This window comes from Pelodiscus sinensis, chromosome 2 (genome assembly GCF_049634645.1).
Source record: "Pelodiscus sinensis isolate JC-2024 chromosome 2, ASM4963464v1, whole genome shotgun sequence".
Lineage (NCBI taxonomy): Eukaryota > Metazoa > Chordata > Testudines > Trionychidae > Pelodiscus > Pelodiscus sinensis.
Genome location: NC_134712.1, coordinates 104,432,010 through 104,457,990, shown reverse-complemented (window position 1 = coordinate 104,457,990; position 25,981 = coordinate 104,432,010). Strand labels below are relative to the sequence as shown.

The 25,981-nt window shown below is 43.7% G+C and overlaps 1 protein-coding gene across 1 annotated transcript in view; it reads right to left on the bottom strand.

Annotated features, from left to right (window-relative positions):
- Window positions 1-25,550, bottom strand: part of MBOAT1 (membrane bound glycerophospholipid O-acyltransferase 1) — an 85,556-nt gene extending 60,006 nt beyond the window's left edge. The window contains exon 1 of the mRNA XM_006121826.3: window positions 25,020-25,550. Coding sequence (XP_006121888.2) covers window positions 25,020-25,316 — 297 coding nt within the window. The 5' untranslated portion in view covers window positions 25,317-25,550. The remainder of the gene's footprint in view (window positions 1-25,019) is intronic.
- Window positions 25,551-25,981: the final 431 nt, after the last annotated feature.

Below are 25,981 nucleotides of genomic sequence, written 5' to 3'. Positions count from 1 at the left end.
CTGTGTGGGCTTTTTTTGGGGGGGGGGAGAAGAGGTATGCAAATAGCGCTCACATTTGCATACCTTCTTCCGTTTTTTTTCCCCGGAAGAGGCTTTTCCGCCATTTGGCTCTATCCACATGGGGCCAAATGTCGGGAAAAAACCATCTTTTGAAGGCCCCCTTCTTCTTCATAAAACAAGATTTACGGGGGCTTTTGAAAGAAGGTTTTTTTTCCGACATTTGGCCCCGTATAGGCGGGGCCAAATGGTGGAAAAGCCTCTTCCGGCGGAAAAAAAGGAAGAAGATATGCAAATGTGAGTGCTATTTGCATACCTCTTCCAAAAAAAAATCTCACAGTGTAGCCATACCCACCCGTTGCCCACGTGCAGTGCTGCCAGATTCTGCTGGTTTCCATCCACGTCAGTTTTTTATACCGGTATTACTGAAGTTGAAATGCACTTAAAGCAAGGGCTCGTGAAGTGAGGTGTGTGCTGATTGCACACAACATTGAGCGCGACAGCCTTGCACTCTCTCTGCATCCAATCAGATCACTGTTATGGTTCAGTTGGCGCAGCATGCATGTTCCAGGTACGCAAGTGCAGTTAAAAAAAAACCTATCCTATCCTGGGAAACCTTCCTGGTTACAACAATGTTGCAGCCCACTGAGATGAAGGCAGACCACTCATGTGGCCAACTCACTAGTCTAAATTGCCCATCACTGCTATAACTCCTAATGGAAGAAAATCTAGAGGCTCTTCAAGAGATAGTAACATGAAGACCAGTCAGCTGTCCCTTGTCCCAGCCTGATACCCAAAATTCCGTAGAGCCCCAGCGAATCCCATGTTCAGGAGAAACAGTGTCACCTTGTCCTATCCATGTGGTCAAAGGCAGACTTAGACACACATCTGATGTTCTGACCCTTAGATTCCACAGGTCCTCCTGGTTTATTATAAAATTAAACAGATTTACCTGGCCATTTCCCATAAGTGAATGGCTCATAAATGCAGTGATCTCGTCATACCTGATAATATCTCCAACAAGGCAAAGGGCTTTTATCTTCATAGGAATCCTCAAAAGTATTTACTTAAGTTTCTGTTCCTCCATCATTACTGCCACAAGAGTTATAGCTTCCGGTCAGCACTCCGTTCTACACAGTAAGATCCATGAGTTTACGTCAACCTAATTATGCCAGTGCACACAATATGGGTAAGTGCCCTACTACAACATATCTCCACCACTGTTAGAGGCGTAAGGCTTATGTCCATGCTGTTATGGTAACACAGGGTGACCAGAGGTCCCAATTTTATAGGGACAGTCCTCATATTTGGAGCTTTGTCTTATATAGATGCCTATTATCTTCCACTCCTGTTCTAAAGACCAGGGCAACAACACACAGCACCAGCAGGAGAACAATGCAGCCAAGTGTGGATTTGGGAAGCTCCGACCCTGAGTTTGGTAGGCCTGAATGCTAAGTGTGGGTGTATGCCCCGGGCTTGGATCTCAGCCTACTCCTCCACCTGTCCCTCCTCAGTCAATGGAAGCATTTCTGGTGAGCATGTGTGCCATGGACAGAAAAGAGTGTGGACATCAGCCACTGTAATAATTACTGTGCTGGCTGTAAGTTGTCCTAACATAGGTTGACTTAGGGCTGTAGTATAGACATGACCTCAGTAATGAATAGGAAACAGACATCCATCGATATCTTGGAGAGGTTTTGTCAGGTGAGGGCTTGACACTAGGCATGTTAAAGACTAGTCAAGTCAGTTGACTAGTCGGTTCCCGCCCCCCCCCCCCCCCCGCCCGCCCTTGCTGCCTCTATCAGATAGAGACAGCAAAGGGGGAAGAGAAGGTACTTGAAAGCGGCAACTCTGCACAGCTGATCCCGGGACTCCCCAGCTGATCCTGGGTTCTGCGGAAATGATGCGCTGGAGTCTCCAGCTGACCCTGGTTCTGCATGGCATTTCAAAGCAGCAGCGCAGCATGGAGCCCAGGGTCAGCAGAAGACTCTAGGTCCCGTGCTGACCCCGGGCTCCATGTAGGGTTGCCAGGTGTCCGGTTTTGAACCAGACAGTCCAGTATTTGAACTATCAGTTCGGGAAACAAATTGAGAAAATATAAATGAGAAAATATAAATGTCAGGTATTTTCTAAATAAGATGTAATGTGGAGTTTGCTGTAATGTCAAGTGTGTCCAGTATTTCTGTTGAAACCATCTGGCAACCCTAGCTCCATGCTGCACTGCCGCTCTGAAATGGACAAGAGCCCCTGCTGGGGACTTTTGTTCATTTCAAAGCTGACACCTGCATGCAGCCCGGAGTCAGCGGGATTTCCCACTGGCCCCAGGCTGCACGCGGGAGCTCCATATTCCTCCTCTGAAATGTACAAAAGCCCCAGAGGAAGGAGGAGGAATGCCTATCCACTAGTCGATGGAAATTCCATCAACTACTTGACTAGTCAATTAACTGCTAGTTAACATCCTTACTTGACACAAGACAGACTGAAATTTCTTTAACCTCTGGAATCTAGAACTCCTGCCAGGCACACAAGTCCTTGGAAGGATAATTACCTATATACAGCCTCCAGAGGATTACCCTCTATTCTATGGTGTTTATTTTCTCATTGTTACATTTGTAAGCAGTTATAAGTAACAATGCTCTACAGTAGTAATTCAAAGGAGAGCTGCAGTGTTTACAGTATTAAGGACTTTTAGAAAGCAAGTTGAAGTACAGAAAGTCAAATATTTCCTTGTAATATCTAACTATGCCACTCAAACAAGGATATCGCATATACTTTGATTTTCTTTCATAAATGAACAAACAATATCTATTTGCCCCTCCCAGTTGGGGCGCATTCCTTTAGTCATGACTCATATTAAATTCCCAGGCAACAATTGGGAGGCAGAAGTAAGGACTGCACAATCTTTCAAGTAATATTACCATGGGCCCCACTTCCAAAATATGTCTAATTTTAAGCATTGTGTAGTACAATTGATTTCAATGCAATTATTCACATCCTTAAATATTTAAAACATAAAGTACATTCCTTAGATGGGGTCAAAGTTGCTCTAAACTTTAAAATAATGAAACTGTTGTTATTGTGCAATGTTTAAGCACACTATTCTGGAAAGAAAGATATTAGATAAAAAATAAATGTCTTAGCTGTGTTCAGCCTAGTAAATACAGAATTGTGAATCTAACTTTGGCTCTTATTTCCAAACCCTGGCCACAGTATATCAATAAGAACAATAATGGCATTTAATTACTGTACATTTCTTTGCCAAAGTTCGCTGCTTAGAACACATTTTGAAGGGCTCAAGAGGGCCACCGTTTAGGAAGCTATAATATACTGCATGTGCAAGAGCATTAACAGAGCAAGGGAAGAAGACACATTCTCACTTAAACTGAAGTGGGAGAGCAAACTAGGGTTGCCAGATGGTTGAAATGAAAATACCGAACAGCCCCCCCTCCAAAAAAAAAAACTGGGGGAAAAAAACTGGGAAAAATTCTGTTGAAGGGGAAAAAAGGGGGGGGGAGACCAAAGTTGATGAGGAAAAGAAAAAGGACTCCAAGGACTTCTTAAGCCAAAAAAAGGGGGCTGAGGGTGTTGGGGTTCCAAATGGGAGGTTCGGGGGTGGGGAAGGCCAGGTGCTGAGTGTTTGTAGGGTTGCCAAGTGCCCGGCATTTTCACCTCCTGTCCGGGGAAAAATTCAGAGAATATCAGACATCTCAGGTGTCCGGTATTCTCTGAATTTTTTTACCAGACAGAAGCCGAAAATACCGGTCTGTCGGGGTGAATACCAGATACCTGGCAACCCTAGAGCAAACATGTTCACAAGTGACTAGTGATTTGGGGTCTCTCAATTTTGGGATTACTCAAACTGAGACACCTTAAAAAGGCCTGGTTTTTCAGCAGCTGATACTTTCTAAAAATCAGGCCCATTTAAGGCATCTAAAAGAACACCCAAAATTGAGGAACCAAAATCACTAATCCTGGATAAAGTTTTCAGAAGGGACATCTTTGTCATATGTTTTAAAATGTTATTTTTAAGCAATTAGTGTGCCACTGTTCTGATCTGGTGGGTGTTGTCTACATGACCAACTTCCTGCATCTGCAAAGCAAAGGCTTTGGTAAACCTTATCCTTCCTGTTCTCTTTACCGTTTCACTAGTCTTACTCCCTCAAAGACACAAAACAACAGTTTATGGAAGAAGCAGAGAAGGAGAATTCTCTTAAACAGTGGTTTACAATTGAATTTTAAAGACTGATCCAGAAATATGCAAAAAGAAAGAACCATTCTTGAAAACATTAAATTTTTTATCAAGCTTGTTTCTAGCGTCAGAGAGAAAGCTTCTGGCTAGGAGCACAGATGGACACAAGAACATAGAGGAGCCTCTAGTGAGGGTCAGAGTTAACACTCAAACAAGAAGCTCTGCGGCTGTCCAGCCACAGGTGTAAGAAAGGAAATGGGCATTGGTATTTCTGCCAGTCTTAAGATTCTCTTCTACCCCACAATTCTAGTACATACAGCTCACGAGAGCCTTCCCAAAGCAGCAATGTAAAACTCAAGTGAATCTTGGAAGTTTCAATGAGACCTTCAAAATGACAAATAGCAGCAGTAAAAACTCATGTCAGTCTTATTAACTTCTGTCTGCTGTACATAGCAAAGCTAAGAGCAGAGGCACCTGAGCTGTCTGGCATGCAAACTCCAAAAGACAGCACCACACTTCAGTTAACATTTGTAAAGTTATCTTTGCAAACATAAGGGCTAGCAACTTTTTTTCAGAATGAAAGCTTTCATTATCCCTGAGTAGATGGTGCAGACACTTACGCTCACTAAAGAAAGCTGACTACTCACTGGCAATGTAAAATCCTGGTTAATCAGTTAACCAGTTATATGTTGGATTAACCTAATGTTTAAATGGTTAACCAACCAGCAGGCTCTCACCGCTACAGACCCCCAGCCCACGGGGCTCCCGGCTCCCAGTCCCCATATTGGGCTGGAGCTGGCTCTCCTGGCTCCCTGCTGGGACTGCCGTGGGGGGGGGGGGAGGCGGGGAGGAGCTGCTCCCTGGGGAACTAGTTATCCATTACCCAGTAAGCATCACCTTCTGCTCACTACTGGCAAGTTAATTTTTCCAAGGCCTAGTAGGGATGCCAGGTGTCCAGTATTGGCTTCTGTCCAGTAAAAAAACCCAGGTATTTTCTGTTTCTCAGATGGAAGGCTGCTTGGGACATTCTTCCCCGGCTGCGTCTGGTTGGGATGGGGGGGTGAAAGGCACCATGAGAGAGAAAGAGAGAGAGAGAGTGTTTCCCTCAACAACTTTGTTTCCGGGGTTTTTGTTTTTTTGTTTGCTCAACCAATTTTTTCCCCTGCCATGTTCGGTATTTTGTGAAACTATCTGGCAACTCTACCTAAGTGCAAACTTCTGTCTCAACAATAGACAAACAAAACCATCTTTTGAAGTGCCTCTTACATAACTTTAGCCTGGTCTACACCTAACAATTAGATCAACCTAGCTACACTGCTCAAGGCAGCAAAAAACTTCATGACTGATGTAGTCAAGCTCAGGACTGCTGATAGCAATTCTGGGCCATGGGACAGAACATTCAATGGGCTCCCATGCACACACAAACCATTCCCGCATGGACGGTCCACCTGACATTTGGGTGGTGCTGCGCTGCTAGTCACACTCTTCCTGAACAGCCAACATTTCCACCGACCGTCCAAAAGGCTTGCCACTGCCAATTGTCTAATCACACAGACCCAAAGACACTCGCCATGAACCTGTCCAACCCCAGCTCACTCCATCACGCTCCTCCCCCCACCCCCACTCATTTTGATCAGGCTGAGACAGGGAGTTAAGATGCGGGAGGTGGTGCAGGGTGCAGGCTCTGGGAGGGAATTTGGATATGAGGGGTGCTGGTTCTAAGCTGAGATGAGGGTAGTGGGTTAGGATGCAGGAAAGGATTAGGGAGTTGGTGGTTCTCTCAGGTGGTTCCTACACCCCTCTGCCAGCAGCTCCTAGCTGGTGGAAGGGAACAAGTCTCTGCACACAGCTGCCTGCAAGCACTGCCTCTATAGCTCCCATTGGCCACAATCCCCAGCCAATGGGAGCTGCGGAATCAGCGCTTGGGGCGGGGGAGGCGTGTGGAAACCCCTTGCCTTCCACCTGGCTGCAGCACAGAGCAAGAGCAAGCTGGGAGCCTGCCTTTTCCTCACTATGCTGCTGGTAGTGGCTGAAGGCCTGTGGACCCTTTTAAATCACTCGGGCCCCTGGGCAATTGCCTCTCTCCCACCATGAGGGAGCCTGGTCAGATTGATCTAATCCCCAGGGCAGACACAGCTAGGTTGGTGGAAGAATTCTTGGCAAGATGGATTACTTACATCAAGAGAAAAATCCCTTCCATCAGTGTAGGCCGCAGCTACGCAATGGTGCAACACCAGCACAGCAGCATACACATGGCCTTTCTCTGTTACTCTAGCGGCCAAAGCTTTGTTTCATGCTTCCAATGTGACAGTGACTGTGCAGAACTAGCCAGCATGAGATGTCAGTCATAACTGCTGATATTAAGTAAATGCCTAGACAAATGCTGGCTAGATCATCCAGGGTCTTCAAATACTGCCCTTTCCTGTTGTCCTTTGGCTTAAGGATAAAATTATCTTGCTCCTTCACTTAAAATTACACATCTTTGTCTATGTTTTACTTATGTGTGTACCAGCATTTAACTATTTTTTTAACTCTTTTAGCACCAGAGAAGAAAAAGAAGCCACTACGGAAAATATGAACATCTGCAATACCCTGTTGTGGGTTGCTTTTGTTTTTTCTATTTCTGCTCACAACCTGAAACAGCATACATTTCTCTTCTGGGCCTACTCAGACTTTACAGCAGTTTACGATAGATCTTGGTCTATCTAAGATTCTTCAGCTAAATTCAGTTAATAACTATACACGCATTTTCAATCCACTATTCTTCCAAAAAAAAAAAAAAAACCAAGACCAAAAAATGATTAAAACAAAACAGTATAAAAGAACTTCAGAGGTGAGATGGGTGCATCACTTCTGGGTGCCCAATCTGAGACACCCAGAACCTGACTCTCCAGCAGGGGCTCAGCTCTTTTTTGAAAGGCAGGCCCTTCTTATGTATCTCAACTTGTCAACCTCTAAATTACACATTGCTTTTGATAAATCTTGTCCAGAATGATTTCTAGAACCTTACCCAAAAGATTTGTTGTTGTTGTTTAGGCAAAGAAAAAAATCCACACTAATTTTTTCTGGTTTTCAAACTCCGTTACCAAAATCATAAAGAAAAACAGGAAAGCATACATCATAAGCAATAATCCGTTTGGAGTGCCACTGCATAAAAGGGAAACATGAAGAAAACTACTTAGAAATTCACATTTTAAAGGAAGGGGATTATTTTGCTTGTCACTTCTTCAACTAATTTAAAAATATGTTTGCACCTTGATTATACACTATATCACAATATAGCAATATAGCAAAGGCACAGATTTATAATAAATACAAACAACCACACCTCGCACACAAAACCAATATTCTGTACTTTATATTTGTAATGTGACATAGTTTGAAGATTACAACCTTTACATTGTACTTGTCAATACAGAATTCCAATATCAGTAAAAAAAATTAAAAAAACCAAAAACAAATAAAGGTGTGTATCTTTGCCTTTAGCACAGTGGTATACTTTTTCAAGGAGGCCAGTATCTTTGCCACATTTATCCAGTCAGATATAAATGAAACTATACTCTCTTTTCCTCTGTATATAAGACAATTTCACTGTCTATTTCACAACGACTGAAAAGTAGAAAAAATCCTTTAAGTTGTAGCAGTACTTTTAAAGTGACCGCTCTTAACCTGTCCTGCCATGAATACACTAACAACATACAGGCAGTCCCTGGGTTACATGGATCCGACTTACATCGGATCCCTACTTACAAACGGAGTGAGGCAACCTCGCACTAGCTGCTTCCCCCCAGCAGACCAGGAAGACGCGAAGCTAGCGCTCCCCCCACCCCCAGCAGACCAGGGAGACGCGGAGCAGCTTTTCTCAGCAGACACCTCAGCTTGAGAATAAAGGACTGAGGGAAGGGAGGTGTGGGAGAATAAAACTGAGCTCTGGAGAAATGTTTGGCTAGAGTTTCCCCTACAATATGTACCAGTTCCGACTTACATACAAATTCAACTTAAGAACAAACCTACAGTCCCTATCTTGTACGTAACCCGGGGACTGCCTGTATATATTAAGAGAAGGGCTGTCTGAGAATATATTTTAGAACAAAAAAAATGTTGAGGGTAGTATTAGGATCCAAAACATCACAAACTTGGTACTGTACCTTTCCACTTCTTTCCTCAAAATATGAACAATTTGAAAATATTGGTCAGAAAAAAATATTGGGAGAGGAGTTTGTTATGCTTTAAGTTGCATGAGTGATTTTAATGTTTCCTTCAAATAAGTTTTACCTATGGTCTTAAAATATGTGTTAAAAGAGCTGGAACATCTCTTTTCCAAATACCTGGCTTGCCAACTTCAAATTCTCTTTGTATTCCCTTGTACAATAAGGCTTAGACTAGCAATGTCAATGTGTAGATGACTACACAATTAGCCAATAAGCCTGGGCTTATCAGTTAATCCTGTCGACTACACGCATTCCCCATTCCTTGCTGCCTCTGTATCAAAGGCAGAAGCATGGGGTAGCAGCAGCCCCATCCACAGAGGGTCCGAACTCCCTGCGGACAGTGGCTGCGCCTGTCCACTGGGAGTTCGGACCGTCCTCCCCAGACAGAGGCTGCTGCTGCAGAGAAACCTCTGTTCTGGAGATTTCAGACCCCCTGTAGACATTGGGCTGCTGCCATCCTGCAGGGTGGCAGGCAGAGCCAGTCTGTATGGGAAGCCGTTTTTTAAACTATTGCCCCTCGCAGACTGGCTCCTGCCTCCCACTCCATGTTGCTGCCTCTGATAGAGAGGCAGCAGCTTGCGGTGGCAGGCAGTTCCTTGGGAGGGAGCCGGGAGCACACTGGCTGCTGGCCCCACTCCCATGGACTATCACATATTCATGTAACCGCTAAAATATGATGCAATTACACTATTCAATTACACACTAACATCCCTAGCTTAGACCAATACCATCCAGTTATCTCAAAAATTCCTTTTAATGGAATAATTCAGTTTTGATCTACAGGAATGGTCCTCTAACCATTTCCATTCATGCATGGAATAAATTTAATCATGTGCACCAATGCACATGTGAAAGTACACCACTAATAGAAACAAATAAACTAGCTGTAGGCTAATCAGCTGGGAGACATTTAAATTTCTCCTGAGTGGCCACACAATTGTACAGCTTACAATGAACACTGATCTACAATACAGGAATCTTTTAAGAGAGTCCTAAAATAACATGGACAAAATTATATTGCTCAAAGGCCAGGAACAGAGTGTGGTACAACACTTTTGTTTTTCCTACCATCCCTACAATCAGTCTGAGCTGACTATATAACTAGTAATACAGTTTTTTGTCGTCAGGTGGAGAAAAGGAGTTTGCGAAGTTCCTGGTGCTAGTCCCAGGATGATGAGTTAATTTTTTTTGGTTCTCTCTGGCTTCTCTGGACCATTCCAGTGGCACAAAGTAGCTGAGAATTAGACTGATCTACATAAACTTTGAACTTGAGCTTCCCATCCTGCAATCAATATTCTCCCCCACAGCCAATAAGCAATAGATAAGAGGAGAAGAGGTATAGATCATTGTGAGGGATGTTACTTTACTAGCAGGTAAACGGTTATAGCCACTGTAAGAATATAGGTGCCACCATACTGGATGGACATATGGGCCAATATCCTGTCTCCACCCATAACCAACAGCAAAAGCTTCAGAGGAAGGCACAAGAAATAATCTACCTTTCATTAAGGTCTCAGCCTAGTACCCAATATGAGGTTATGTCCTTCCCAACACTCTTTTTTAGCATTAGCTAATATACTTCTGGATAGTCTTGTTATCCTCTTTGAATCCTGATAAGTACTTAGCTTCAGTGACGCCCTGTGAAAATAAGTTCCACATTCTAATGGAGAGTTGTATGAAAAAAATAACCATTCCTTTTATCATGATTCAATTTGCAATGTTTCAATATCATTAAATATCCCTATGATCTTGTGTTATGAAAAGGAAGAACGGAAGTTCCTGGTCTACTGTCTCTATGCCATTCATTATTTTATATTCTTTCATCCTATCCCATTTCATTAGTCCCCTACCTAATGTAACAATCCCTCAATCCTTTCAATCTTTCTATAGTAAAGTAAAGAAAAAAGTTTCCCATGTAATTGTTCCTCTTTTTGTTTATGATTGGCGTAAAAATAAAAATACAAAATACAAAAAAAGGATGTCCATCATTGTCATCTTTTAATTAGCACTTCTGAGTTGTGGGTGAAAAACAGTGACAGCTAGCAAAAATATCACCTTCTGAATAATAATACGGTTGCCATAACTGGCTGGAATGAAGCTCTCCCTGAATGTAAATAACAAGGATTCAAATCAGCCCTTGTGTACCAGTTACAGTTCTGTTTGCTTTGAATATTACATCTTGACTTGCTCAATCCAATACTTCAAACTACATGAAGAATGGAAAGCCTTCCTGAGCAGATAAGCAAAATCCCCACCCCCTTTCTTCACCCAAAACACTCCGCAAAAACAAGGAGTCCTGTGGCACCTTGGAGACTAACAGATTTATTAGGGCATAAGCTTTTTTCAGTAAAACCCACTTCATCAGATGAATTGGAGTGGAAGTTACAGAGTAAGGAAGAAGTGGCTTGTGTTAATAAAGCTAATCAAGTCAGGGTGAAAGTGGGTCCTACACAGTACTTGATGTGGAAATCCCACATCTTTTGTGATGCCTATAAGAAATTAGATGGCTAACAAAGGTATTGTTATGGAGCAACAGGGCTAATATCCATGTGGCTAAGTGTTTGCTTATACTATACTATATGTGTGACCATGCAAGGTCAAATAGAAAAACAGTATAATCTAGACATGCCTAGAACTCAACTCAACCACTTTCCTTTTCTTACCCTTTGTCTTATGTCTGTCTCCTATTTGCAGTTGTTGCACCAGTGATTCTTTCAAGATCTTTTATTTTCTGAACTGCAAACCCCACTTCCTTCTTTACATCATGGGTCTGCAAGCAGGAAGTGGGGAAAGGTGTAAAAAAGTTGCATGCAAATAAACCTCCACTAATTATTTAATCTCTTGGAAGCCTATTAAAGTTTAACAGTGTAGCTAGGAAATATGATCAAATTCTAATCTATTGCTGCTTAAACTGTTAAATGTACAGAATAACTACTGAGTGTAGCGTGACCAAGTTAATGTGCTTGTAAGAATATTAGGCTGGGTTTTCAAATAAGTGGTCCCAATTTAGCCAGCAAAGATTTATAAGAAAATAGCATGAATGACTTGTGGGTGAAAAATGGTGCCTTTGATTCACTGGGTGCAAAAACTCTGCTACCAAAAATGGAGGCTTGACTAGAAGACTAGGTACTTAACCTTCTAAATCACTTGACTTTTCTGCATATAATTTCCTCATCGTTAGTGCAAAATTAGTATACAGTTTTACAATAAATGCAGTTTGCAGAAAACATTTTGAAAGAATCTTCAGGATGAAAAGTGCTGTGTAAAGGTAGGATAATTTCATAAAGTACCAATGGGAGTTTCAGGGAGGTAAAACAGGAGTGGTAATATATAATTCCCATAGATGAATCACTGCTCCTTACACTAGTATCAATGCTTACTCCCAAGATAGTGAGAAGAAATATCATGCATGTGAGAGATAAGAAAAGTCAACACTGAGCTATTCTTTAACATTCCTTACTTCTATATTGGAGGAAAAAGTTACCTTTTAAAAGTAGAGTTATTTGAAAAGATTTAAACTAATAATTAAATACATACCTCTGTCTACAATTTTTAAGCACAATGGAAAATATATATATGACTGTCAATTCATGAAAGTTATATTAAAAATGGTTCTTAAAATGTCCACTTTCATATCTCCCTACATCTTCCACATTCCTACCCAACAATGCCAAACACAGCCTTAGATAAGAGAACATTAAGGGGGAAAAAAAGAAGTCAGGTACAATTAAAGCTTGCATCATATGTCTTGGACATGCAGCACAGGGCAAATGTATACAACTAGTGTTTGAAGTTCCTTTCTGGGCCTGAACTAGCTACTTTTAATGTTCTGTGTTTAAGCCAAACACTGGGACAACTGCAAACCATGATTATTACATCATTAGTTCAGAGTCTTCAATTTCAATTTCAGCAACTGAATTTCTGATTATATAAATACACTCTTCCTTAAGAAACCTGCCACACAGTTCAGCACTGGTTACATCCAGAGATGGAAATGCTACTGAAGCAGTCTGCCCATTCCCAGGGAAGAAGGAGCACTTTATTTCACACTTCGGAGTCCCTCTCTATTCAGCAGTTAAAGCAGGCTTGGTTCAGAGGAAATCAGCAACCAGTGAAAAAAGGGGAAATGGCCAGGATGTCTTGTCAGAAATACAATACCTATAAGAGTGTCCTCCAGGAAGAAAATCAAGACTTGCCAGAAAAATAAATCCATAATGATGTCACAAAGTTACAAGCCTTCACAAATGGCTTTCAATGTAAAGTTTCCATGTGTCTCTAAGAATTATACTAAGCTGTTGAAGGTCTTAGGGAACCCACGTGTAACAATAAGCTAAACATAAGAACTCAGTGAAAAATGCAGATACGCAGAATAGGGCTACATTTAAAATGGAACTCTATAGTAGGAATGTTAATTAGTAATAAAATAGCTAATTGATTAGTCAATGGAATTTCCATTAACTACTTGATTGGTCAATAAGGGGGGCACTCACGACCCCCACTGCGGCTCTGCACTTTAAATGTATTTGGAGCTGGAAGCGCAGGCAGCCCAGCTCTTATTACATTTAAAATGCAGCGCTGCAGTGGGGGTAGCTCCCGGGGCTGGCACGAGCCAGGACTAAGCAGTTCCAGCTCACACCAGCTCTGGGACTGCTGTGGCTCTGACTCTCCTGCATCTCCCACGCCCTGCACAGTGGAGATGGTGCTGGAGAAAACTGGTTTTTAAGCCAGTTCCCTCCCAGCATCAGCTCCTGCTTCTCCCCCTCCCCCTTGCTGCCTCTAATACAGAGTCTAAGCTTATCAGGTAGTTGATGACTCCAGTAGTCGCTTACATCCCTACTCTATAATCAAAGCCCTCTCTAGGGTTCAGGTCCTCTCCCTCTTCTTAAATCACATGTAAAAATTATAATACACAAGAGCATCATGGGTCACAGAACACCTGGTATAAGTTGGGAACCAGCGAGCATTTTCAGCAGAGATCCCTCCATCTGGCATTATCCTTGTTTCCATTGGCATGAATGTCTATGGACTTTGCTTCTTTTAGGTGCAATGAAAGATAACTGCATGGGCCTCCCTCAAATAGGAAGAAATAATATGGCCAGTGAGTTTCTCTCTCTACCCACCCCTAGATGTCTTCCTCCAAAACAACACACAGATTTATGACATAACTGAGTGAAGACTAGCGAGAATAGTCTGATTCTGAACAACAATAATGCATTTTAAAGTTTCTGTGTTTGGTACCTAAATACTGTGGTGGTAGACATTCTATGTACAGTAAACTTCCGATAATCCGGCACTTTTAGGACCCAGGGGGTGCTGAATTATCAAATATGCCGGACTATCAGAAGGGGGGGCTATGAGGAGTCTGCGGTGGAGTGGGGGGGATGCACCCCTCAGCGCTGCAGGGGCGGCGCTACGGGACCAACCCGGCAGCACCCCAGCTGCTCTGCCCCAGGCATCCCCAAGTCAGCCGCTGCTGAAACTGGCCAGCGGCTGACTCGGTGAAGCTGGGGGCAGAGCAGCTCCAATTGTCTGGCTGCCCGGAGCACTTCCGGTTTCCAGATGGTGCCGGACCATCAGGAATGCTGGACCATTGGATGCTGGACCACTGGAGTTTTACTGTGTAGACCTTCTGATAAGTGTCCAACAGCAAACAGATCAAACTAAGGACTAAAGCTAGTTTTTCAGCTAAATGTTTTTTCATTGGAAAACACCAGTTAGTCAGAATTGAAACTATTTAAGGAAAAGGTAACTTTCTTGGTTCAAAACATTTATGAAAAAAAGTTTTGAAACTGCCAAAACATCCCATATCAACATTTTCAAAATGTCTGGTTTTCTGCATGAAATGACTTTTTATTTTGAAGTTTAATTTAGTTTATAGTACAAAAATGTAAGTAAAGTTTTGGATTTTTGGTTCATGAAGATATTTAAGATTTCAAATTTTCATCCCAATTGAGGATGAAAAAATATTTTAAAACTTTGAAAATTTTTGTAGGATGGGAAATCCATTTTCCATCTAGCTGTAGGAAGGGTCCAATATATTTCACATGAGGAAAAAAGTAGAAAAGGGGGATTTTTTTTAAAGTTCAAGTCTGCCCTTGGATCTCAAAAATGGGAAATTCAAGTTTTTTTCACCTTTGTTTTTGCTTCACATTTCACCTATAATATTGCAGAGCAGTTTAAAATGTCCTAAACCACAAAAGCGAGGATTACAGAAAAGGAGTTTTTCAAACTAAAGTTATCAAGAGCGGAGAAGAGCATGACTGGAATTCCTTTTGCTCTGGGACAGGAAACACCTGATCCAGAGATTTCCCTGCAAATTCACAGTAAATAGCACATGATATGCAGATCAAATGAAACAACTTTCAGACAAGAGACTGAAATTCACATTGACAGAAAAGCAAAGTACAGATCAGCCAGTGAAATATTCTGAAGAAAGAGCTAAATGAATGTCAGCGGCACTGTCGAAGCACAATGGCAGCCTTCGTGCTGGAATGTAATTGAACTTCTAGAATGTCAAGCATGCTCTTACAAATTAAGTATGCTTGTTAGACTAGCTGGGCAACAAGGAGGGGATCTTGTAGCCTCTGCATGTAAATAGTTTTCAGTAATTTTAAAAGCTATTCTTCATATTACATATTACACATTGAATAGGCCTTCAGTTTGAAAAGGAAATCTAATTCATTGACATCAAGTTTGTACCCCACAGCAGATTTTTTCCAATTTAAGATAAGGCTGGAGAGCTGGATTCACTGGTGCAGACCCCGGCACAGGGACCACACTTGCACCTTCTTTATCCTGGGACTACTGGGAACCAGTTGGCTACGAGATCTGCCCACATATATGGATCTTGCAGAACCCGGGGAGTAAGAGCGTAGGAAAGCCACAATCAGGCCTCTTTCTGCACCCAACAAGTCCCCAGTATTAAGCATCTCCTGTTGCAGTGGATTAGGAAGCAGGGCAGGTATAGACAGCTCTGTGCTTCCCATGGAGGTGCCTACACTGGAATAGGCTAGGGAGTGGTTTTGGCGCCACTTTACACTGGGGAAATCAGTCCTACTATGATTAATATAGAGAAAAGACCAAGGATGTTAGATAGTGTGTAATTGAATAGTCATGTAACCACATGAAATCTTAGCAGGTACACAACTATTCGATAATCCCTGGAGGCAGAGCTGGCATCCAGTGCACTCCTGCCATTCCCCGCCATCCCAGCACTGAAGGCCCTCAACCATCCTATGCTGCTGCCTCTGTATCAGAGACAGTAGCAGGGGATGGCAGGCGGGAGCCAGTCCATGAGGGGGCCTGTTTAAAAACCAGCTCCCCACACAAACCGGCTGCCTGCTGCCAATGGGAGAGGCCAGGCTGGTCTACCAAGCTGGCATGCATGGGGAGCCTGCTTGAAAGCCAGCTCCCTGCGTGTATCAGCTTCACCTGCCCCCGCACCCTTCACACTGCTCCCTCTCTACCAGGAGCAGCAGCATGGAGATGGAGATGGAGGTGGGGACAGGCAGATCCAGTGTTTGTTGGGAGCTCGCTTTTAAAAGCCAGCTCCTCATAGGCCCCAGTTCCCCTCTCCCTCCATTGCTGCCTCTGATACAAAGGCAGGAGGAGGGAATGTGTGTAGTTGACAAGCTTAACCGATAAGCCTAAGCTTCTCAGTTAATTGTGTAGTCATCTACATGTTGAAATCCCTAGAGAAGACTTCAGGAAATTTTAAATACTGTAAAAATCCTAACTTTTTTTTTCCAGATCTTGCGTAATACAAATGAGAAGGAAAGTGTACAAAGTAGGAAAATTCATGAAAGGTTATTTCTCAATTGCATTTTTTGTCCTGTACCAAGTGGAAAATGGATCAGACTTTGCTTTCAATGAAGAAGACGACATGCAAATATTTATTTGCATAATATCAAGATAATAGCTAAGAACTCTGAGGCTGAATTGACCATCTGAATGAGGACAATATAGAGATGGGGCACATATTTTTAAGCCAGAGAGATTTTTAATATTATTACATTATTATTCTGACATTTTTCTCAAATTAATATTGATACACAGAGTTCAAGTCAGTCTCTTCCATGCCTCTCCGTCATTTGCTGCTGTTTCCTCCTACTCTACAGTCTTTATATCAACTGTCATGAACTTAGCATCTTCCTAATAAGAGCTCTCCTAAAGGTTTCTTTTAGGTGCCATTGTTTCCCCGTGCCAATTGGATTTCCACTTCACAGCTTCATGCAGGAGTCTCTGAGTATGTCTACACAGCACTTAGACACCTGCCAATGGCCAACTGACAGGCTCACAAGGCTGAGGCTAAGAGGCAATTTAATTACAGTTTAGACAGTTGGGATGGAGCCAAGGCTCTGGGACCCCATGATGGGGGAAGATGGTCCCAGAGCACAGGTTCCAGCCTAGCCCTGTATGTCCATGCCGCAATTAAACAGCCCCTTAGACTCAGCCCTGCAAGCCCACCAGCTGGCACAGGCCAGCCTGGGGTTTTTAATTGCAATGTCAACATGTCCTGTATGTTGGCATACAGAATACTTAGTACAAATTAAGGATGTTAAAAAGCAGGTAATTGGGTAACCATGTAACCGCTGAAATTTTCAGCAGTTACATGCACCCACAATTAGCTTCCCGGGAGCTGAGGCATGCCAGGAACTGGCTTTTAAGCTGGCTCCTGGCGCATATCAGCTCCCAGCTCCCTACCTGCTCTGATACACAGTCCACAGCGTGGGGTGACAACCTAATCCCCGGGAGCAGGGCAGGAGCCTATGTGTCATTGTTCACAGTAACCAATAAACCCAGGTTTACGAGATAACTGTATAAAGGATTATCCTCTTACATGCCTAATCCATAAATCCACTTCTTCTTCCTGATTCTGGTAGAAATGAATGCTGGTTACTGATTTTTTGCATCTCTTCGCTGGTCATTAATTCTTTCCAATAAATGCCCAGAATCTTCCAAAGACATTTATTTGCCAATGCTTCTAGTCTTCTAACGTTTTGTAATGTTACAGAGAATTACATTGGCCTGTATAAAGAATAATGCTCAAGGGGTAACTTCGGTCCCTCAGTCTCCCACATTCTTCCTGTAAAATGTTATATACCTCGATGGCATTGTAAAAATTAAACAATATTTGCATTTAACCACAATAAAATAGCAACAATGCTACAGAGCTGAGCACTCAAAAAGCAGCAAAGTTAAAGTTGTCCTATCTTATGCAAACCTAGCAGTACTCTTCTGTGCGCATACATGCAAGATACAGTCTGCAGATTACATTAGCACATGCTGTTCCTCGAATAATTGAACATTAGACAATTTCTCTATAGCGGGGTGAATGTGAATCTCACAATGAGCCAATAAATACAACAGTGCAATTGCTATTCAAAATAAATCAAGTTTTCATTTTCAGAGTGCAACACATTAAAGAATTAAATGAAATGTAACAATTCAAGACACATATTAACAGTTGTTTCAATAAAAAAAACAGCATGAAAATTTGTGTGGGGGTCAATTATCTCATTTTTATTTTAACTCATTACAAAATTTAATTTCCAGCCACAAAATGTAGTTGCATGTTTCAGATTAAAGTAATTCACTAATTCACTTCTCTATCCAAAAACCTTTGTCTCTTTAGAATCCTTAAGACACCAAGTGTGTGAGATAATATCTTTTATTGGTGAAAGGGAGAATCTTTTGAGCTACATAAAGCTCTTCTTCACCTTATCTCTTCCCCCAACAGAAGTAGGACCAATAAAATAGTATCTTACCCACCTTGTCTGTATAATATCCTGGGACCAACCCTGCTACAAGACTAAAGTCCTAAACTCATTTCATTTGATAGGTACTTAAATTGTTGCATTTTTTTCTCCAATTATAATTATTTTAGACTCATCTGGGCAAAAAGAATCTCTAAGGGGTCATCTTGTCCATTCTTTGGTATTAAGGCAGCATTCATTTCATCCTGCTCTGCACTACACAGCCTGGAAGAAAAAAATCTAAACAAATTAGTGACAAGTGAACCTCAAAATATGGGCAGTTCGGGGCTCAAATTTCAACAAGATTCCAAAGGCCTTGATTCTTACCTAGTCTCTTAGACCTCAAACACTGAACTACAACTATCACATGAACACGCCAGTATGCGTGGTTACACATTTACCCAAATAAACATATTTTAACATCCCTAAAAGGCTACCTCAGAGACCATTTTGCTTTCTTAGTGGTATCACAGCAACTGCAGTCAATGGAGGTACTCAAACTAAAAGCCCCCTAGAATAAATGGGAGGGAAGGTGCAGCAGACCAGTCTCTGTGAAGAGGGCCTTGACTGTAACTCACTTTGCTAAAAGTCAACAAATCCAGGCATTGTCGGACTAAATCGGGGGCACACTGAAAGGCTCCTCAGGGAGGCTTATGATGGGGGGAGTGGGCTGCTGAAAAGGGAATTTGGGTTATCCAAGGGGCTATGCTGAGAAGTAGCATTGAACAATAACATTTTTCTATGAAGATTATTTATCTTTTGCTTCATTTGTAATATTAGTTAATGGACTTAGGTTAGGTTAGACATTTTAGTATCTTTGAATAAAAATACACAATCTAACCCTTGAAGACAAGCATTTAACACACCTTGACAGTGCAGTTAAGCACATCTGCTTATATAATTTAATACTGACTACAAGGTTTCTATTACTTCAAGTCTGCTCTTTAATTTGCTGTATCTGACTCATATTTACACTGAGGGGCTGTGGGAGAACTGGTGACTTTGAGCGTATCTGGTGGAAGTGTTCTTTTTGCCTGATGTTATTGGATGTGTATACTGTTGTGGTGGCCCAACATTTTTAAAACCCAACTCAACTATACTTCAAGTATAACCTTACTAGGATATAATGATGTCCTGAACAATATTTTATTTTAATTCCTTTTGCATCTGGTACTCTTGAAGCTAAAGATCATATTTCAATTCATGAAAGGTTTGTTAACTACAAGGATATTATAGAATAAAAAAAACTTAGGAGTGAAAAAAGAATATATACCAATGTCACTCTTTCACTCTACATACATGCCCCAAGCACTTGTTCAGGATATTTATTTTACTTGCATACACTTTTCCCCTATTGCTGTTACAAAAAAGTCCACACAACTATGAAAGAACATGCCAGATTCTACTCTAACTCAGGCTTCATCAACAGAACTGTCAGCTGAGGGCAGATTGCAGAATCTTTATTACTAGTCATGTGAAAGCTAGAAAACAAAAACATATAGTCCCGTTTTCAGATCCCCAGCTCAGCTTGTGATGCTGGAATTTATCTTAGAATGAAATTCTCCCAGGGGCAGATGGGCAAGGGAAAAGCCCCCATATATAGGAAATGCAAGGGATTCCCAGAGCTCTTTAGTAGCTGTGCTAGGCTTCAGACAGGCACTAGGCAAGCAGGAAGGGTGTGGACAGATTTCAGGATCTTCACTGAACCCATAGCCACAGATGCACGTAGAGGACCCATGAGACTAATTTCCCCTTAGCAGCTAGAAATGTGAAAGTAGAACCTGTTAACCGGTAAACCTCACCCTTAATGGTGGGATGCAGTAGAGAGTACAGGGTCTCAGAGGGAGTTTGAGTGAAGGAAGGGGTTGAAATTAGATACAGAGCTGCAGGTAGGGGGCTGCTCCAGCCCCACGGAGGGAGGAGGGGGTGCCGTGAACATGGGCTGCTCCAGCCCCCCCCGTCCCTCCCTTTAATTGGTTAACCACTTAGCCAATTACACAAGATTTTACATCCCTAATATCAGCCCAGAGTCTGATGTAGAAGCCACTGAGGGACGATTCATCTTTTATTAAAGGATTCCCGCAAGATGTTTCCCTTTCTAAGGATTTCTAATAAATCCTATATTCTTTTAGCCAGAGACACAAGTTCTGCATAAAGGAGGAGTTAAAAACTGAATAATCCAAATTTGGTTTTGGGTTTTTTAATTTCATTTAAACAAAAACCCTCACCCACCCACTTCCCTGCAGCAAAGGAAGGAGGCAACATCACCTGGCAAACAAGCTTATATTTAGCACAAAGTTGGAAGTTTTTGTGCTTTGTTCTTAACTATATTAACAGTATTGCACAGAGTTCAATCTCTGTCATTTGAAGTGAGGCTGGGGGTGTAACTCTCTTGTGTTGAGGTCTGGGCATGTCCTACCTCAGGAAAATCTGAAAAATCTCTGACACTAGGCACAAGCTAGTACATTCCAAAGCAAATTTTTAAAAAATCAGATTTTAGAAGCATTCTTACGAGTAGGATTGCCAGATAGTTTCACAAAAATACCAAACATGGAGGGAAAAAATTTGGTTGAGCGCAAAAAAAAAACAAAAAAACCCCCAACTGCACAAAAAAGAGTCGCTGCTCCTTTAACACTCCCTCCCCCCCAATGTCTGGTATTTTCTGTTTGTTTGGTTTTTTACTGGACAGAAGCCGCGAATAATGGAGTGTCCGGGCCAATACCGAACACCTGGCAATCCTACTTATGAGCCACATGGATCAGTTTTTTCTTGAAGAAATGATTAAACAGATTTCATAGGAAGAAAGCATATCACCCCATTTTTTCTGAAACTGTCTAGAGAAATTATAACATGGGCCTTTCATGAGCCCTCAAGAGCCTCAATCATCACAGCTGCTAGGGGAGGGACGGGCAATAATTATTGATAGGGGGGCCACTCCAAGATTTTGATAAGTGGTCAAGGGCTGCACTTTTCTATGGAGGAGGGGCTGGATCTGGGATGAAGATTAGGTGTGGAAGGGAGCTCAGGGTAAGTCACTGGGGTGCAGGAGAGGGTATAGAGTTTGAGAGTGAGTTTGAGTGAAGGAGGGCATTGATGTTAGGTGCAGAAGGGAGCTTGTGGACTGGTATGCAGGAGAGGGTGTGGGGGCTGAGAGGGAGTTTGAGGGAAGGTACATGTCCCTCAGCTGGGAAACAGATGCACACACAAACAGACTCTCTCAAACATATAATAGCTTGTTGTCTCTTTCTCCGCTCCTGCCCTGTGCTTCCCCAATGGGGTTATAACTGTCCAGGACCCCATCTCTGGTCCCTTGCTGCCCCCCTTCCCCATGGTCATTATACCATATAATTGTTCCTCCTAGCAGACCCCTTTCCTTCCCATTGTATGAGAAACAATTGCATTCCAGGCACATCCCATTGTCCTGATAACCAAACCATTATCTTTCTTTAAGTTATGATAAGAGGAAGCTGCAGACCAAATTTAGTGGTCCTAGTTCTTACCGTTTAGGACAGGGGTGGGCAATAATTTTTTGCCAAGGGCCACTTCAGAAATTTTTTAAGTGGCCCCAGGCCGCAATGGAAGGCGTAGGGCCTCAAGCAGAAGGGCCAAAGCCAGGATACTTCCCTGCTTCCCCATCCACAGACCATGATTGGTTCCACCTAGGCACCCATGCCCCTGGCGGTAGGATTGCCAGGTGTCCGGTATTGTACCGGACAGTCCGGTATTTGCGCTCTGTCCGGTAAAAAATATCAGAAAATACCGAACACGTGTAGTGTCCGGTATTTTCTGATTTTTCCAGCTGCGCACCGGACGGAAGCCTGGCGTGGGTGGGAGGAGCAGCTGGGAGTCCCAGCTAGGAGGCGGGGCCGCGATCGCCGCTGGGAGCCCTCACTTGGTTGAGTGTGAGGAGGAGGGGAAGCCTCCTCCTCGCTTGTGCGTCGCCGGGAGCCTGCACGGGACAGGCAGTGCCCCGGGATCTGCAAGTGCCCAGGTCAGTCCCACTCCATGCCAGCTGATTTGATCACCCCTCCCTCCCTTCCCAGCCGGCCAGTTCTCCCCCACTTCCCCTCCTGATCTTCCCTGGCCAGACCCCCTGCATCTCTCCCCAGCTCTGCTTCCCACCGGCCCGTTCCTCTTCCTGATCTCCCCCGGCCAGCGCCACTGCACCCCCCGCCCGCCAGCTCTGCTCTCCGCCCCCCCCCCGCTCTGCTTCCCGCCCCCCCTTCCTCCCGGCCAGCCCTGTGGCCCCCACCCACCCTTCCTCCTGGCCAGCCCTGTCCCCTCCCAGCCGGTCCCTCCCCCCTCCTCGCCCATGATCAAGTGTGTCCAGTTTTTTTTTGGAGGGGGAGTTTACCTGGTAACCCTACCTGGCGGTGGGAGGAGACTTTGCGTGCTCCCCCTTCTGCCCCCAGGCCAATCGGAGCTTGGGGGCCGGGAAGTGCGCCAATCCTCTCACTCTGCCAGAAGCGCGTGGCACTTCTAAGCGCTGTGTGCTCCTTGCAGGGTGGGGACAGGGCAGAAGAAACTTTGCATGCTCCCATTGCCCCCAGACCCTGATTGGCACCGCAGTCCTTGCAATGTGGGGGCAAGGCAGAGGAAACTTAGCGGGCCAGTCAGGGCTTGGGGAAGGGGCAGCATATGAACTTTCCTCCCGCCCTGCCAGGAACCGTGCACTCCTGGCAGGGTGGAGGAAACTTTGTGCACTTCGTCTTCTCCCCCCATCCCCAGGCCCTAACTGGCCTGGGGGCAGGGGAGCAGCAGGGCTTCCGTGGGCCGGATCAACCTGCTTGGCGAGCCAGATCCGGCCCGCGGAGACCCTTTTGCCCACCCCTGGTTTAGGAGTTCTTGAACAAACAGACTCACAGATGGATGGTCAGACAGACAGACAGACACTCAAAACTCTCTCAAATATATAGTAGATGTTGATTGATGTACGTCATCCTGACCAATGCATAGTCTCTGTAAAAGGTTCCTTTAACATAGTTTTAAAATGTTTCCTGCACATAATACAGTTAAAATTGAAAAAGAAACATTTTCCTGCCTCTAAAGCAAGCATATTGTACTAGAAAATTATTAGATATGTTCATAGATAGGTTTACGGGAAGAATTTACAATAAATTCTATTTTTCATGTAGTTACTAAGTATCAAAAATATCAATCTTTTAAAAACATTTTTTAGTAAAAGTACATTCTCTGTAAGCATACGCTAATTTAAAGTTGCATGTATCACCTTAGGACTTTATGCAGAAAGGGAAGGGAGCAGGAGCTGACAATGTCTTTTTTTATCACTAATTTATAAAAAGAACAGCCAAAACATGGCATGGCTACTAAATGAGTAAAAAGAAAACAAGACAAATCTTAATCGAGAATATCCTGGTTTTTGTTGATTTCAGTCTTTGTTGCTTTGGTTTATCTCACACAACAATCTCAACTACAGAATCCATCAGTAAGGCGCTATAGTGACGTTCTAGGCTGGACTTCCTCATTGCTGAAAGAATGCATAAAGGGCAGTAGGTGTATGTGTCACTGAAAAATGACAAAGAGAACAGGCCAACCAATGTTTTTTCTACCTGTTAGAGAGCAATTTCACAATAAGCCTATAAATGAACATGTGACAGCACAACCTCATATATCATGCATGATGGCTCTGTATACCTTTACATTCCTGTAAAATTCCATTCTATTTTTTATTTTGACAATTTACTACACTTCTCATCACAGATATTTTGATGATAGAGTCCCTTGTTATTACAGAAGCTTTTTTCCCTACTCTCCCTTCCAAGTACGTAATTAAGGAATAACAGTTGAATTAATTGGCATTTTATGAGCTGCAGCACAAATACATTAAAAATAGCTGCTTTGGTCAGTCAGATGCAAAGGGACTGACTACAATTGCCACATCGCTATCCCCCCAAAAAGTTTTAAACTTTCTCTTATTTAGTTCAATATAACTTCTTGCAGCAGCATTAGCCCTAAAAAACTCTATAACTCTGAACAGTGAAAGAACCGTGTGCAACTACCTACATAAATAACAGCTCAAATAAACATTAAGGAAACAGATAACAGAATTTATGTTAAGTATAAACAAAAATTGCAGCACTAACAAGACACCTGTTAAACGTCAATGCTTGATCACTTTACTTTCTATTACACAACCTCCCCATCCTTCGTCTGTACATATCTATTTATGCTGTAAAATCAACAGGGCAAGGAATTTGTCTTCATAAGGTCTGTAACATACCTTTAACACATTCGCTGTTATATAATTATTTCTAACAAATAAAGCACTCAGAGTTCTTTACATTAAAATCTATATAGGTTTAGCCAGGGATTTGAAAGTATGGTTTTTATGCATGGACGAGAAATACCTTTTAAAATATAAGCAGAATTTGAGAATCTAAAGCCGTAAGTGGAGAAAAAGAGTAGTATTTGCTCTGTGCACAGATTGTACCCATTGTCCTTTTTCCTTAAAAAGCAAAACCAAAAACACAAAGGTCCTTAACTTTCTGATCCTGTCTCTTGATACATAGGTCCACTACAAAATATCTGATCTGTGCACTTCGACCCTGTATGTATTTCTTCAGGAACTGATACACACCACCTTTGAAATAACTGATCTGTTGTAAATTGGCTTGTCTCTTATTCAGTATAGAACATCCCAACGTACGGCATCTAATAGGTTGCAAATTACTCTTGCACGCCTTGCTCTGAGCCCCGTGTGCTGATACACATAACCTTGCAACCCGCTTAAGTGAGCCCTCCCCCGCCCAATCCTTGTAGAGCCCAGATCTCCAACAGCATCTTACTGAAGGTTATTAGTCCCTCCTCACGTCTCTCGACCCCGATCCCTCCACCTGTGGGTTTTACCTGGTCCAGCGGGATGCCCAGGAGCTGACTGAGCGGGTGCAGCAAGGTGGATCCCGTGGTTCTGTAGGGGAGGCTGGGACTCTCTGCCATCCTGCATCCCTCCCGCCTGGGCCTCCCTCCGCTCCTAGCCGCGGCGGCGCGGGGGCCAGCAGGGAGCCTCACACACACACACACACACGTGCGCCCGGCCCATGCAGCGGCGGCGCTTAGGCTCTGCCCCTCCGGCGGCCACGATGCCCGCGCCCCGCTTCCTACGCGGCGGGGGAATGTGCAGGGCGGCGGCGCGGCCGGCAGCATCCTCCAGGCGGAGCCTCAGGGCGGCAGCCAGCGGCGGGGGGGGCTGGCTCCCGTCCAGGGGCCGCCGCCGCCGCCTGCCCCAGCGGAAGGTGCCCATAGGCGGAGCAGCCCGCCACTCCCCGCGCTGGGAAGAGGCAGGGCAGGGCGGCAGCGGGCGCGAGCTCTGAGCCACTGGGCCCTGGCTTCCCTGCAGCGCCCGATCTCCTCCTCCTCCTCCTGCTGCTGACACGTAACCACAACCGCCCCAGCCCAGCACACGCCCCTATAGGCAGCTCGTCCGCCCCTCGGCAAAAGGAGCCTTTTCTTGGAGCAGCCCCTGAGGGGTGACCCGCCCCCCGGCGGCCGCAGTGCCCCCTGCACTGGGTCCAGCGTGAAACACTGAGTCAACAGCGGATTCAACCTTTTCTAGGACTAATCATGCACAGGATCATATGGAATAGTGGTAGAGATGTAGCCGTGTTAGTCTGGGGTAGCTGAAGCAAAATGCAGGACAATGTAGCACTTTAAAGACTAACAAGATGGTTTATTAGATGATGAGCTTTCGTGGGCCAGACCCACTTCCTCAGATCATATGGTGTGACACAACTTTGTCAACATACTGGGGGGAGGAGAGGAGAGGGAGTCTCTCTAGTCTACAATTGTCCCATGATGGTCATACAGTTCCC